We start from the raw sequence: 16971 nt of genomic DNA on the forward strand, positions 1-16971 counted from the left end.
GCAATCCATAGCACATAAAAAAGGGTTAATATTTGTATGTACCTCTAATCAAATGATTACAAGGTTGGTTTCTCTAGATTGATTAAAAGAACCCTTAACCATCCAATCAAATGATATCAAAGTATTTCATAATATATCAATAAATGGTTTTATTAATAAATCCACTATTTTCCGACATCAAAACCGTATGCAATTTTATTTGACGGATAAAAAGGATTGTGTCTTAGATTTGGATGCGTCAATGGTATTGAAAGATGATGGAATTCATGTTTGTTTGTCGCCTCTCCTGCGCTCACGCATGCCTATTATTCACATCTAACTATTTTGTCCACCAAACACTATTCATTATCTATATTTTTTTATAATCTATTTATATAAATAGCTCTGTTTTTTTTCTTTATATATGAACAAAACATGTATTTCAATAGCGGATGCAAGAAACAAAACTTGTAGGGTCAGACATGGTGAAAAATGTCGTCATCATCATTGGAAGGCAAAAGCGGTGCGATGGTCGTATTTAATAATAGATAACTGAAGAAGAATGATAGTAAAGTCCAATCCTAAAGGATTAAGATGAAGTTATCACAATGTGGAATTAACGTCAGCTCTAATGATCAAATCTAATGATGTTTTTTAAATCTTATTGATCAAGTAGAGATTTAGATATAAATTGCCCTATTTAAAAAAATATTGGATATGTTAAAAGTTGTGTGAACTTATTATATTCATATTGCATCGATTAGACGGCAACCAAATCAAAGATTTGGTTGATTCACAAAATAATAATATAGTAGTAATATTTGAGGTAAAATCTGCGCATTTTATTAGTATGATTTGTCAACATTGGTTTTCTCTCCCACTAATCTTATAAGCACGTGAGAAAGTGTAATTACTAATTAATCATGTTAATTGATATTTGATTTGTTAGATAAAATAATAGTGAGATATTCCTATAATATAGTATGATAAATGAAAGGGGTATTGACATCTAATATTACGAAACTTTCAAAAAGTTGGATTTTTCCCATAAACTTTAAAATTGACAAATAATATCACGAACTTTACCCCTGGTTTGTTTTTTTTTCCACGAATGAAAAAATTCCCACAAATAATATTATGATACGGATTTGTTTTCGTAATTTCTCGACAACAATTTTGAGAGTTTCAAGTTTTTCAATCTTTGAAGATAGTTTTTCTTGAAGCACACCCTCCAAAATTGTTCTTCGATCTATTAAAATAACATGAATTTTTTCATTCGTGAGAAAAAATAAACTCGGGGTAAAGTTCGTGATATTATTTGCCAGCTTTAAAGTTCGTGGGAAAAATCCAACTTTTTGAAAGTTTAATGATATTAGATGTCAATATCCTTAAATGAAAAAGAATTTGTCTAGAATTAAATTAGTTATGGGGATAAAATTAATATAATTGAGTAGTGATATGGGGCAAGTGCCCATAAAGTGTATAACTAGAGAATAAATCTCAGCCACAAGATTAAGAAATCAAGAGCTGGTATTTACCCATATGGTTTTCGAAATTGAAGCAGAATTAACTATGTGAATGATTCGGTTCACTATTAGAATGCGGGGGCATAATAGACTTTTCAATGGTTTAAATGATATAGGGTTCAATTTGCTTCCCCATTTCCAGATTTCGTTCTCGCTCTAATTCTCTCCAAAGTGATGGGATTTCCACTTCGATTCTGCGATTTCTTCCTCATTCTATAGCTAGGGTTTAGTCAATTTATCATATTTTCCCATGGTAAGGATAGTCATGAAGAAGAGGGGAAAACTAAAGGTAATTTGTAATTTTTTTTATTTATTGAATTTATTTTTCGATTGGTTTTCAAATTTTGTTATGTTTTATTATTTGCTATCGATTTGTTGGATCGGGTTCTTGATTTGTTGAATCTGGTTCAAAAATTCATTTGTTTTCTATTTGAATCTGTTGCTGCAGAAACTAATGAAAAATAGGAGAGAATTATTAGTTCACTCCGTAGAAACTAATGAAAAAAAGGACAAAACTGAAGATATGTTGTAATTTTCACTTCAATTGTTTCTCTATTTGGTTCATTCTACGTGAATGAATTGGTGTTGTGTACGAGTGAACTATATTATTTTTTTTCATCTCAGTAAAGTAAAAACGTGCTTAGAGTGAAGTGTTTGTGATCCATGTTGTTAGTGATCTGTTTTTTCATCTCAGTGAAGTAAAACGTACTTAAAGTGAAGTAACATGGTTAGAGTGAAGTGTTTGTGATGCATGTTATTAATAATCTGTTTTTTCATCTTAGTGAAGTAAAATGTGCTTAGGAAAGGGTGAAATATTCCATGGTTAGCATGATGTGTTCGTGATCCATGTTATTAGTGATTTGTTTTTCACCACAGTGAAGTAAAATGTGGTTAAAGTGAAGTATTTCATGGTTAAAGTGAAGTGTTTGTGATCCATGCTTATAGTGCAATGTTTTTTTCATCTCAGTGAAGTAAAATGTGCTTATAATGTAGTATTTCATGGTTAGAGTGAAGTGTTTGTGATGCATGTTATTAGTGATATGTTTTTCATTTCATTGAAGTAAAATGTGCTTAGAGTGAAATATTTCATGATTAGAGTGAAGTGTTTGTGATGCATGTTATTAGTGATCTGTTTTTTCAACTCAGTGAAGTAAAATGTGCTTAAAGTGAAGTATTTCATGGTTAGAGTGAAGTGTTTGTGATCCATACTTATAGTGCATTGTTTTTTCATCTTAGTGAAGTAAAATGTGCTTAGAGTGAAGTATTCTTTGGTTAGAGTGAAGTGTTTGTGATGCATGTTAGTGATCTGTTTTTCATCTCAGTGAAGTAAAATGTGCTTAGAGTGAAGTATTTCATGGTTAGAGTGAAGTGTTTGTGATGCATGTTATTAGTGATCTTTTTGTGTTTGAATGTTGTTATGTTCAAGTATATTGTGTTTGAATGTTGTTATTAACCATTTTTTACTTTCTTTATATGATAGGATAACCGGTGAATCTTTTGGAAGTTGTTGATATACGTAAAGAAAGACGAAAGACGAAGAGAAAAATAAAGAGTAGGGGAAGCTTATGCATGTATGGAGAATGAAACAATTGTAGAAACTGATATAGTTCATAACATGATTCAGTTCAGTGTAATACCTATTCGGTTCATTTACATTCAATAGTTTCATAACTTACATTAATATTTTGTTCAAAATTTTTATTTATGTAGTTCATAGATATATAGATTCAGTTGATTTTTAATAGCTCTTTTGTTCACAAATGATATTTAACAAAATATAGTTCACAAATAAACTAATTAATTGTTGATATGAAGTAAACAACTAAAGAAGTGAATCAATCAATTCGCAATCACAGTTAACTAAAATAAGTACACAATGAACTAAAAACATGTTATCAGTGAACTAATTCACACTTATACTAAACTAAAAAATAGGTACGCAACGAAATAAGTATGGTGAACCAAGAAGTTTTCAACGAAACAAAACTCACTTATAGTGAAGTAAATATTGTTTATCGTGAAGTAAATATGATGTTTGATATTTCATTGAAGAGTATTAGTGTACTAATTTTCATTTCAATTAAGTATAATGAGCATATAGTGATGTATATTGTGCGTATAGTGAAGTATATTCAACCTTCCTTATAGCGTACTGTTTTTTCATTTTAGTGAAGTATATTGAGCATATAGTGATGCATATGACGTTTATAGTGAAGTAAATGTTGTTTTCATTTCGGTGAAGTATAATGAACGTATAGTGATGTATATAGTGCATATAGTGAAGTAAAAACATGCTTAGAGTGATGTATTCCATGGTTAGAGTGAAGTGTTTGTGATGCATGCCTATAGTAAAAACATGCTTAGAGTGAAGTATTCTATGGTTAGAGTGAAGTGTTGTGATGCATGCTTATAGTGCTCTGTTTTTTCATCTCAGTGAAGTAAAAACATGCTTAGAGTGAAGTATTCCATGGTTAGAGTGAAGTGTTTGTGATGCATGCTTATAGTGATCTGTTTTTTTCATTTCAGTGAAGTAAAACATGCTTAGAGTGAAGTATTTCATGGTTAGAGTGAAGTGTTTGTGATCCTTACTTATAGTGCACTGTTAATTATAGTTCACAAAATGAACTAATAAATTGTTGATAGTGAACTGTATTGGCTTTATAGTGAAGTATATTTTGTGTATAATGATTTGTATTGGCTTTATAGTGAAGTATATTTTGTTCACATATGAACATGTATTTGACAAAATATAGCTCACTACATTAAAAATGAGTTCAAAGTGATCTGATTATGTTTTTTAAGTGCTCAATCTTCTAGCATCAACACCACAATACATATCTGCATCTCCGTTACAATAATTCATCCTATGGAAAATCCTAAAAATCCAAACGATTTCAAATCCAAACGAAACTACAAAATATAATTTTTTTCATTCTCTAACTACATCACACGCATAGAACTACAAAGATAGAGATAGATTATTGAGTGAGAGGGATTATTGAGCGAGAGAGATTGAAGAAGTTTGTTAGAAGTAGAAAGCTTCTCCATAAGAAGCGTGATCTGAGCCCTAGATTCCATAGCGTGATCGACAGCCTCCGCCTCCAGCTCGTCAAGCTCGCTGCAAAGCTGCTCCACCAACCGTACGTGCTGCCACGTCAACCGCAACTCCTCCTCCACCCTCTCCTCTCCCTCCAGGCTGCTCCGGAGCTCCCTTTCTAGCTCCACGTTCCGCCGAAGCGCCTCCGACGCATCACGGTGGCGGCCAGAGATCGGCACAAAGAGAGAGAGAGATAATGATAATAGAAATAGAGAGAGATAATCCGTAAATGGAATGTGTATGTCAGAATATGGAATAGAGTTGATTTCCCAAATTACCCCATGCAATTTTTATTAATAGAAAATGAATACTTCATTTAGTCATTAAATTAAAATAATAAGTGGTTAAGATTTATTCTCTAATTATACATTTAAAATTAGTTAAACCTTGATCACTCCTCTAATCGAATAAATGTAATAAATAAGATTAGACATGACTATTTATCACAAATAAAACTTGATAACCATAAGAAAGGACAAAACGGAAGAGGGATACCATACCACTGCACTAATAGGTTTCAATAATCATACGATTGCATCATTGTACTATTTGCAAATTAGTTAGTGTACTTGGGACCCACAACAGGAGAAATTTGCTTGCGTCACCATGTCGTTCGATTGACCGCACAACTTCGCAAATTGGATCAAAATCTCAAATCTTAATTTAGAAATTTGTTTATCAAAATGTCTCATGTTAATTAGCGCAATATTTTGCAATTTTGAAATTTTTCTTTGGAAATTCGCGGTAAAATAGCCAACACTAGTAGCATGTTAAATTTATTCTGAAGCTAATTACAAAATAGTTGATAGAGAGAAATACATAGCCAATTAATCCTAGCTTCTTAATTTCACTCGCTTAGACTTAGCGATTATAAGAGCATCCGTATCGCGTCTCGAAGAGACGAGACCGCATCGAGACGGCGATGCAGCCTCCATCTCGTCTCGACGAGACGGGACATCTCGTCGCGTGTTGCGTGCGGAAGAGGCCGGCCTCGAGACAGCTCGCCACGCGCCTTGGCGACGTGGCGTGCTCCGGTTCGTGCGTGACGCCCGGCCCGCGAGTGGGCGTCGTTTATATCCGTTTAAAATGTTTTTTTTTTGTTTTTTTTTAAATCAGGAAAATTCAAAAATAAAATAAATTAAAATATTGTAATTTTTAATTTTTATATTTTTCAATATTGTAATAAAAATCGAAAATTAAAAAATTAAAATTAAAAATACTCCATAGGATTTCAATTATGTATTTTTCGTATTTTCGGATGTTGTAATTTTTGTGGTTTATAATGATTTAATGAATTTATTAGTATTAATTTAATATTTCAATGAAATAATAATTGAATTTGTTGGAAATAAAAATAAAAAATAAAATTGAATGAATAATTAAGGGATGAGATGGGATGCAGGGATGCAGGTGTTGTCTCTTAGTTAAGAGATGAGGTGAAAAATACAGTGGGGCCCATGAATAGTGAAAAGATGAGACGGTTAAAAGACGGATAAGAGACAGATATGCAGATGGCCTAAGTAATTAAGTATATACCCTAATGGTAGCCTATATATATATAGTATATACCCTAATCTGCTCGACCGGGTTTGTACATTTTTTAAACAACCATTATTCATTAATTAAAAGCCCAAACCTTTGTGTTGCATTCTAATTTTTTTAAAAATCTTATTTATACGTATTTACTGCATAAATAAAACTACTTTAATGATCTAAAAAACAAAGACAATTAATTTTTTTTCCATGATCACCTTTAGCATCTATGGAGGGACCCCATTAAAATCCAATGGTCTTTAACATTTATTCTCTCTCTCCCTCTTTGGTTATAATTATACACTTATATAATTTGTTTTTGGTTGCCTAAGATGCAAGGACAACCTTGCACGAGAAGAAAGGTAGCACAATTTATTTCCCTATTAAAGTTTTTAGGAAATTAGACTTTTTATTGTCTTGTTATTTAAAATTTAAATCATGAAAAAAGAAACAAAAAAGAGGTTTTCAATTAAAGGAATCATTTATCTAGCTTCACCTACAAGATCTATATACATACTTATGTTTCACATTCCTTCGACATTAGGAATAAGGCATCTGTTTTATTTCACGTTTTATTTTTAGTAAAGATTCCACAAATTGCATATGTAATGTACGTAATTGTCTTGAATAAAATTCCGAAATTCTAAATTGCATATCACTTTAAATGTTAAGTAGTAGTAGTATGAATAAATGTTCAAATTCCAAATTTGAAATAGGAAGTTTATATTTGGGTTAAAGAAAAAAGTGAAAAAGGTACGTACCCTATGATTGGAAATGACATAGAAAAATGGAAGTGGAAAAAATAATTGTTGTATGATTGAATTGAGATAGAAATGATTGATATGAACTAATTTATGTTAGTGTATAACAAATTCATAAAGCACTGTATCACTTTTTTAGCATAGCATTAGTCGAAATTATAAAGAATTAGATATGCAAATAAATAAAATCAAATAATGTATCATTTGAGTATCCAATGCAATAGCTAGCTAGGATAAATCCTATGTGATCGCTTTTGGATTTAGAAATTAATCTTTTGCTAGCTAGGTTGAAATTTGGATTCATTTGCCTCCATCAGAACATTAACCTTTACACTGTGGATCGATCAAGTTAATTTATTCAAATTTAGTACTCCAGTAACTTACTATAAATGATAGAATTATATTTTATTATACTGTCAATTACAAGTTGAATCTATAAATACATACGTACGACGTATACGTCATTTCAATTTATTTAATCTCGATCGATTAAAATATCTGAAATAGCAAAAGATTTATGACAATATTTATCCAGATGCTAGATATGAATGAGGTTTTATTCAAGTAAATTCCATACTAATGCGGTAAAATTTGTAATGAGACAAAGTCACACAATTCTCTGCTCTTAGTTAATGTGAAGAGTGTAAGAGTTGACTTAGAACCCTACAACAAATGCATATAAACTATTCGTCGATCTTGTTTAATTACGAGTAAATTAAGAACTCTACAACAAATAGTTTATACACATTGCGCAAGTAATTATAGCATCAACGGCGGCTCTTAACGAGACCCGCATACTACTAGTCTCTTCCCATTCCATTGAAGATGATCAACTTTTCTTTTCAGTTTGTCCTACTTAAGATGACTCATTACCAAAAATAAAATATTTGTTGTATCTCTACTATTCCTCGTTAATTAACCAAAAACTAACTTGACGGTTGAACAAATGTATATATACATATAGCAAAAAAGACCAAATCTCGGTGGCGAATGGTAGCTAATTTGGCGTTTTGCTGTCACTGCACCGAATTCAATTATCTTGTACAAGTTGGAAATATTCAAATAAAAATGGCGTGTACGTATATTGCCATTTTAAAATTGTTTAACTTTGTAATAAGGCCAAAGATTGTGGAGATTGAGACACGTGACAGATATGAGAATATATCCTTTGCTTGCGGGGAGAGTGAGCTCGTGGGCCCCACACTCCACTCTTCTCTCTCTCTAACTCTAACTCTAACTCTTTATCTTGGACCAATAAATTCTGTTGTCACGTCAGACATAGACTTGCAAGTAGCCGTGATTTCTGACCCCCATCCCTTGCTGCGGTCCGGATTGATCTACCTCACTCCATCTCAGCCGTTGATTGATTCAGCTGCAGTGAAGTCAGTGTGCCCCACCGCCCTCTTCACTTTTTCTTCCTTCTTATTCACAATCAACAACCCAATTCTCCACCATTCCAACCCCAAACCCCAACTCACTTCTTAGCTTTCTCTTCTTGATAGGTTTGGGGTTTCTATTTGATGGGCATTACCTCTCTTCAAGTTTGCATGGATTCATCTGACTGGTTGCAGGTATTCATCTCATTAAACCCACTCATTCTACATTTACTTCCACTCAAATGGAATGAATTATGGGTTTTCACCTACATTTGTATCTCTTTCCACAATGCCAACCCCTTCCCCCTCATACATGACAAATCTATACCAAAATAATGTTACATTTTCCATTCTTTTAACATAAATCATAAACACATTTTGCAACAAACTCATCTTATAACCCTCTTAATTTTAGTTTCTCAACCGTGAAAAAATTCTCCCATTTCCTTTTTTACAACTTTTGGTAAATGGACTCTGCGTCCCACCAACTGTGTTACTCACATTTTATTACTTATAAAAATAATATATAAAAATTACACACCTTTCACTAATTATTTTCACTTCCTTTTATTACATTTCTTAAAATCTGCTAATTATTTTCACTTCCTTTTATTACATTTCTTAAAATCTGAGCCAAGACTAAACGAAGAGTATATATTAAAAAAATAAATTCAAACATTATAGTGTTGAATTTGAGGAATAAAAGGTAGAATCCACTGACACATTAGATTTGGAAAAGCAGGGCACAATTTCCGAGGAAATCGGCGCGGGAATGGACTCCTCCTCCCTAACCGGCGGCGACGACATACTAGCATGCAGCCGCCCTCTAACGGAGCGGCGCCTCCGCCCCCAGCACGAGCAGTCCCTGAAATGCCCGCGCTGCGACTCCACCCATACCAAATTCTGCTACTACAACAACTACAGCCTCTCCCAGCCCCGCTACTTCTGCAAGACCTGCCGCCGCTACTGGACCAAAGGCGGCTCCCTCCGCAACATCCCCGTCGGCGGCGGCTGCCGCAAAACCAAAAAAAACCCCTCCAAAAAACCCTCCTCCCCTCCCACCGCCGCCATGTCGCCGGCGCCGCCGCACTCCGCCGGCGCCGACCTCCGCCTCTCCTTCCCGGACCACCTCCGCTTCCATGCATCCGCCGGGTTGTACGGTGCGAACCCTCCCTACATGCTTGAAAATAATCCCACTCCTATTGATTTCATGGACAATAAATACGAGGCCCTTTTGGGGGGCGGTGGCGGTGGTGGTGGCGGCGATGCTTACCACCACCTTAATTTCGGTGGGATGCTGCCCAATGGCGGAGTCATGTCGGGGTTTGATCTCGACCCGTATGATAGTATTAGTAATATTCAAAACGATGTCGTTGAGGCGAAACCTAATGCTAGATTTTTGTCGTTGGAATGGCATGATTATCAGCAGCAACAACAACAGCAACAGGCTTGTAATGTGAATGGGTACGGATTTGGGTCGTGGACCGGGTTGGTCAACGCGTACGGGGCATCCGCGACGAATCCCTTAGTTTAAATATTTACTAGTAATTATGTGGTGGTGGATGTAATGCTAGGAGGGTTTGGTCTATGATCATATGTTAAATCAAATGAAATGAGAGGCTTGGTTAACTAGGGTGGGACAGTAACTTCTTTTTTATATTTTGGTGGTTTTAAATGTTAAATTCTACTATAGTTGAGTGTGAATTGGGAATGTGGAAGTCTTTGAGCATGGTTAATTTATTTGGTGTGTTAATTTTGACGTGTATATTATACTCCGTTCTACTTTAAATGATACATTATTCTCTTTTAAATATTCCACTTTAATTCACACATTTTCTAATATGAAAACTATCATTATTATCTTTACTTATATAAAATCTCGTACTAAATACATATTGCTCCACATAGTGTAACCGAGGAAGTATGTTTTCTTTGGATTATATAATGAACTGTGGAAGAAGAAATTAAATTCAAAGAGAGAATTGGGATTTGGTGAATTAATTCGAGGAAGATTATGTTAGAACTTTTACATGAATATGTAAAAGAATGTTTTAGTGGAAATTTGTGTACTCTGATTTTAGAAGATATAGTCATTTTGAGTGCTTAGGGTAATGGGAAAGCATAACCTTAAAGTGCAGTCCTACTTCTCACTTCGGATTTTTTTAAAGATTTCTATTCAAACACATTGACAACACATGATATAGTAGTATTTGCTAAATTGTTCCCCTTTATGAAAAATATTCCAAATTTATAGATTTATTTATTTAAAATATCAATTAGTATTGTATAAAAAAATGTTTATTTACATGACTCGTCCATGCCACAATTTATTTGTATTTAAATCACAAAACAATATATTCGACGTTTCGCTTATATATTTGGGAATAATATATAGGACTACTACTATTTATGTCCCAATTTGGGAATAATATATATGACTACTACTATTTATGTCCCTAGTCAAGTGATGTACTCTTTTCATGGAAATTAAGAAAGTAGTAGGAGTAGTAAATAGAGAATAAAATAAAAATGTGAAAAAAGAAAAAAAATTAAAAAGATTGAATTTTAGCTAAAAAAGAAGAATGAAAATGGACATACAACTCAATTAACTCGGGAATTAACTCGGGATGGTGAAGTAACAACAATCATCCTCTTCTTTAACACTGGCAGCAACCAAAACCGGCATCAACTAGTTACTCCCTCCGTCCCAGAGAAGTTAGGCACACTTTCCTTTTTAGTTTGTCCCACAAAAGATGTCACATTTCCCTTTTTGGAAAAAGTTCTCTCTCACATTAATATAAAAATTATATTTTCTCTCTCCATTTAACACACAAAACAAAACCTCCTAAAATCCCGTGCCATTTTCAAAGTATGTCAACTTCTCTGGGACGGAGGAAGTACTATTTACTTTGGCAAAAGGGAGTGGGGCCCATCTGATTTGAGCTTAGGATAAACTGAAACAACACCATCTCAAAGGCCAAGATTCCACACCCAAACAAGTTAAAAACACTAACAATGAATCAACTGAGGAATGTATGAGTAAACTCTTCTTCTGATGCACAACACTGAACTAATACTTCAAATCATTAATCAAGAACAAGAATTTACCCAACTAATATTTCAATAAAATTAATATTACTACAGCCAACAGATTTTTGAGGGTTGATAATGGAGAGGGAAAAGCAACAAACTACCAAATTCAAAAAATACTAGCAGCATAAAAAAAACCTCCCCTTCTCTCAAGTTCTCAACCCCCACCCTCCAATGTGGAAAATGGCCATAACCACACTACAAGGTTTATTCAAAACTTCTAAACTTACTAAGAGGAGCTGATTTTGTCAAGAAAAGCTTTGATCTCATTCTCCAGCTTGGCTCTCATCTCCTGAGAGAGACTGTTGCCTGCTTTCTCCAGAGTCGACCTCATCATTTCCACGTTCTGCTTGATGGACGCGATGTCAGGCACCGCCCCAATCTTGGTGGTTCGGTTCTTGGATGCTCCCACGGCCACAGGCACAAAGGTTTGCAGCTGCGGATTAGTTTGCTTCTTCTTCATCTTTGGGGGCTCTGGCATGCTGCTGTCAAGACTGAAATTCAGGAGTGATTCTCCAAATGCGCAGCTCTTCTCCAAACTCCGAAATGCAAACCTAGCATCGGAGCTTCTCTCGTACACAATCTTGACGCTATCATCACTTAGAAACTCGAGCTCAGATTCCTTCAACAATCCAAATCTGGAAAACGTAGCTACCAACGTTTCTTTCGGAGGCACGCTTCCCTGGGCAAAGTTTAGAAGAACACTGCCACCATCCGATTCACCACTGTCGCATTTATATCGCCTCTTTCTCTGAGGTTCACCTTCAGGCGGAATATGACACCCCTCGGGTGTGGCTGTTCCTAAGGGGCTCGTATCCAACACGTTACCATTCAAATCCGGGATACTTGGAGCTACTTCACAGCTAGCCTTCTCCTTTCTCCTTCGTTTCTTAGGTTCGGGTTTACCAGAAGAAAGAAAGCTTCCCATCTGAAGTGAGTGCTTGATAAATGAGCTCATTGTAAGAGGTTCCGGTGCTCGGGCTGTAAAATCCCTGACTAGACATTGACGAATGCTATTCACCCCGTTATTGGATACCGGAGTGTTTTGGAAGGCTGGTGCTACATCCTTGGATGATGAATCGGAGGCAAGGTTTATGTGGTGAAGACCATTTATGGCAGGAGAGACTAATCCTTCCTTCTTCTGTTCTGGTAAAGGAGTAACTAGATTTGAAGTAGGCACTCCAAACGGTATATGATCTGAAGTAGGCACTCCAAACGGTATATGATCAACGGGAGTAACTTGATTTGATGTAGGTACTCCAATCGGTATATGATCAGGGGGAAAGCCTGGATGGATACCATTCAAATCTGGTAATATAGGAATCGAGTTTGTATCAGGTAGCCCAGGAATTGATCCGATGCTATTCTGGGGAGCTTTGCTGCTTTTGAATAAACTCGAGCAAGCCTGCTGGAAGTTAATCATCCAAGAGCTATTCGGGTAAATGATTGGCAAAGGATTTTGTACAGACTGCAAACCAGCTGGTGTGCTTTTCTCTTTCTCTTTGTTTGTCTCCATATACACGGCATTCTCTTTTGCTTGCAGATTTTCTGTTTTGGCAGCATTTTCTAAACTGCTCGGTGCAAGGATCGCTTCTTGGTTCTCAGATTCTTTCCCAACTCGAATACCTTCCATCTGTTCCACAGAATTTGCCACTTGCACCTTCTTTTTCCTAACCCTCTTTCGAACAACATTATCCTGCACTTTCTGATTTCCATCTACGACATTCTCTACACTCTCTTTGGCAGATGCAGTGTTCGCCTTCTGTTTCTTCGATTTTTTCAACACTTTACTTCCTTCCATTTGCTCGCCAGCTTCAAGAACTAGTGCCGGCTGGTCCCCACCAGCCTTAGAGGCAATATCAGCGTCTAGAAATGCAAACATTCTGAAACTACAATAGAACCTATTGAGCGAATCAGAATACTTACTTCTGCTTATATAAGAACAATCACAAGCTAAAGCAGATAGTTCAGCTAGCAATTCGGCTGAAGAAGCACTAATGTCGTCTGCTTTGCTGACTATATGACGTTCCTTGGAAGGTTTCTTTGTGCCTCTCTTCCGCGAATCCATGCCACTGCAACCACCCTCCGGGCCAGAGCTTGGCACCAGATCCTCTTTCTCCTGCCCCTTGATTATATCCACATATGGATAAGATAAAAATTTGCTCTTTTTCCTTTCCCGCGATTCCATGCCTTTAGCTGAGGAAGTTAATTTATCATCAGGATTCTTCCTCTTCACATACCTCCTGGTTTTAGTAATATTTCCATCGTTGGCTTCCACAGGTTTTCTACCATCTCCAAACATATCCGTAGCGTTTTCATCTTTCACATCTGACATGAGCAGCTGCAGAGGCAACTCAAAATGTCCCATGGAACGATAGAATGGTGACAAACGATTCTTCATGACCATCAACTCAATTTTACCAGGTGCATGCATAGATCGGGCGAGATCCCTGATTTCTGCAACAAATGATGCAGGCTGGAACTGAGATAATGACCCAACGTCAATCATGCTTGCTTTCTCCGTTGATATCAAATTTTCTTCTTTAACTGCACTGTCCTTTGGAAAGCACGGGCAAGTCATCTTTAACTGCACACGCAACCCAATCTCACAAATAGCCCTCTCAACTGAACTTAAAAAACTTCTGGAGTTATTTTGCCCCGATATCTGTTCAAAGTAATCAACAAAAGACCTTAAGTCTGCAATGTCACACCAAACAATACTTGAATTGCCATAGTATTTAACAAGGCAGCTGCGCTTTGCCATATCATTCCTAGCCGTGGAAGGACAACATACCATACCAGGCCACCATGACTGAGTTCGGGTTTTAATCCATACGAGATCACCATTATCAAACATGCGTTCTTGTTCACCAATAATGCCTCCCCTCCCTTCAGACTTGGATCTCAAATCTGTAACACCAGTAGAGACGGTGCCATTATCATCGGGCGAGAAATCTTGCTTGAAGTCACTCTCTCCAGACTTGCATTTCCCGGGTTGGTCCAAATCATCATCAGAAATTCCATCCAAGTGACCAAAAGCTTCTATCTTTATTGAAGAATCGGGATCATGAGGGAGCAATACATCACCACACGTTTCCACAGGCGCCTCAATCTCCCCTTTGTGAAAAGGTTCATCACAATATAAAGTTTCACCTAATTTTCCCACAGATTCCTCCTCAACCTTCACACTCCGATCCCCATCGTTCCCACTTATTGCCAACTCCTCTTTAAACACCAAAACATCATTATCTTGCACACCATTCCCTTGCAATGAGACCAACGGATTTTCATCGGGATAACCGTACACAGACTCTTCACTCATCCCATTATATCCAGCAACACCATCAACCCCCTCACCAAACAGTCTTGCTAACTCCACATTGCTTAATTCATTTCGACTCCCACAACCATCACCCACACACTTCTCATTTACACCACTTAACAAACCAACAAAGCTCCCATATTCACTAGAAAATATATCCTCCTGGCTAAATTTCGACTCCAACAAACCCTCCTCTAGGGTTTCTGCCTTCTTCCCACTTTCCATTTCAAGAATGTGCCTCAAAGATTACACCTTTTTCCCATATAATCAAACACCCATCAAATTAAAAGCTGTTTCAAGAAAGAAAACTCGAGTCAAATAGTTTCCCATTTGTTTTTTACTACTCCACACAGAAAGTCAAAGATCCCTAAAATTAACAGGAATATAAAACACAGAGGCACATGCAATTTTCAAGAAAATTAGGCATAACAAGAATGAAGAGAAACCCAACAATTTAAAGCAAAATCACACCGCGAAAAGAGCTAGCAAATTAACACATACATAAATCAGAAATGGCAAAAAAAATGATGGAATGGCGATTAATTAAACCTGTTGGAAAAAGTGGAGCATCTTATTTTTTCCGCAACCAGTAATGGGGATGAGAGAGAGGAAGAGAGAAGCTAGAAAAGTAGAGTGGGTTTCTTTTTCTGGGACTGAGAAAACTGGAATGGTAACAACAAACAATGAAGATCGACGGCAAAATAAAGAAAAAATGAGAGTTAATTAAATTTAAGTACACGTGTTAATGCGTGCGTTTGATTCTATTTATACATATTTGTGCGTGTATTTATTAGTAGACATCATTTTCTAATTATTACTGTAATTAAATACTATCCGTACTACTATTATTCAGTTAATTTTCCGATATTGTTTTTTATTCTTTGAAATAAAATTCATATAAAAATATACTTCATCAGTTTCATAGTAATGAAGGTGTTTCTTTTAGGCACAAAAATTAAGAAAAATTGTGTTAGATGAGTTAAGTGAAAAATTGTGTTAGATAAGTTAAGTAAAGGGAGAGTAAAGTTGAAAATGAAAAAAGTAAAGAGATGAAGAGAGAATAAAGTAAGAGAAAGTAAAGTATGTGTTGAAAACTATATTCACTTTTACTAAAAAGGGATAAAATTATGAAACGTACCAAAATAACAACATGACTATGTTATTATTGAACGGATGAGTAGAATTTTCTATGTATAAATGGTCTCTAAACTTTATTGTTTGTATGTTGCGATTCCAGGGGGAAAAAATGTGGGAAATCTGGATTTTGTAATTTGCACATTTCAGGTATTTATTTTTACACTTTGTTGAACTAAAATGGTTCCAAGCCATGAGGGATATTTTAATATACTTCCACGTTCATAAATTACTTAGGCACCTAAAAATAGTACATATTGTAGTAATAGATATTCATAATATATTATCATCACCTTAATAAAACTTTTTTCGTAAAAATAATCATTTTATGAGTAGATATTATATAAATATATCCATTGGAAGGTAATTAAAATTACAATTATCAGTTAAATCAATTTAACCAATTCGTGGAGTATTATAGAAATTGATTGGGATAAATAAACATGACACGTAATCAAAGGAAAATTCTAAATATTATATAAATTTTAAATTATGATCTGTATTATTATAAAATGTTAACATATGACAAAACAGTAGCAATAAAAAATGCCAGCAGTGTATGCTATATGGATAAGTGTTAATATATTTTTATATTAATATTTTATTATTTATTGATATTTTTTAACGGTCCAAATTATAATTTGAAATTTGTATAATACGTGCAATTTGTATTTTATCATTAATAAACAAAATGCTGATGTTTATTCTCAATATTTATTTTAGTCAGTGTTGTAGAAACCAACTCGGAGGGGTATATTTTTGTGTATACTTTATGCGGTTATGTGGACATCTCGAAAATTGGTGCGACATCTCGTGGGTAGACACCATTTACTAAAATAAATATTGGAAACATCAACAATTTTATGTTTATTAATTCCAAGTAATTGATCATAATTCATATCATTTCACGAATTTGTTAAATTGATTTAACGAATAAATATAATTTTACTTAATAACCAACAAATATATTTTCGTAGTACTCACTTATTAAAAGATTATTTACAAGAAAGATTTAATTACTAGCGTCAATTATTAAAATAGATTTGATTATTAATTATGCTAAGATGAAAGACATATTATATGTGCATAATTTTATAGTATATGTACAATTTTGATTTTATATTACGAGTATCTATTAATTACTAGTACTAAG

At 34.9% G+C, this 16971-nt stretch overlaps 2 protein-coding genes across 3 annotated transcripts; one reads left to right on the top strand and one right to left on the bottom strand.

Annotated features, from left to right (window-relative positions):
* The first annotated feature begins 8357 nt into the window (after positions 1-8357).
* Positions 8358-10031, top strand: LOC125216826 (dof zinc finger protein DOF5.6-like). 2 transcript variants are annotated; one of them, XM_048118601.1, is made up of 2 exons: positions 8358-8467; positions 9012-10031. In XM_048118601.1, exons 1-2 carry the CDS (start codon positions 8417-8419, stop codon positions 9804-9806), a joined length of 846 nt encoding a protein of 281 aa, XP_047974558.1. In that variant the 5' UTR covers positions 8358-8416; the 3' UTR covers positions 9807-10031. The 2 variants fall into 2 exon arrangements, with proteins under 2 accessions (XP_047974558.1, XP_047974559.1); XM_048118602.1 differs by having other exon boundaries at positions 9015-10031.
* Positions 10032-11343: 1312 nt separating this feature from the next.
* LOC125216822 (serine/threonine-protein kinase ATM) lies at positions 11344-15366 on the bottom strand. Its single transcript, XM_048118598.1, has 2 exons — positions 15234-15366; positions 11344-14974 (listed from the first exon to the last, which is right to left on the bottom strand). Exon 2 carries the CDS (start codon positions 14907-14909, stop codon positions 11592-11594), a length of 3318 nt encoding a protein of 1105 aa, XP_047974555.1. The 5' UTR covers positions 14910-14974; positions 15234-15366; the 3' UTR covers positions 11344-11591.
* Positions 15367-16971: the final 1605 nt, after the last annotated feature.

Source organism: Salvia hispanica, chromosome 3 (assembly GCF_023119035.1).
Source record: "Salvia hispanica cultivar TCC Black 2014 chromosome 3, UniMelb_Shisp_WGS_1.0, whole genome shotgun sequence".
NCBI lineage: Eukaryota > Viridiplantae > Streptophyta > Magnoliopsida > Lamiales > Lamiaceae > Salvia > Salvia hispanica.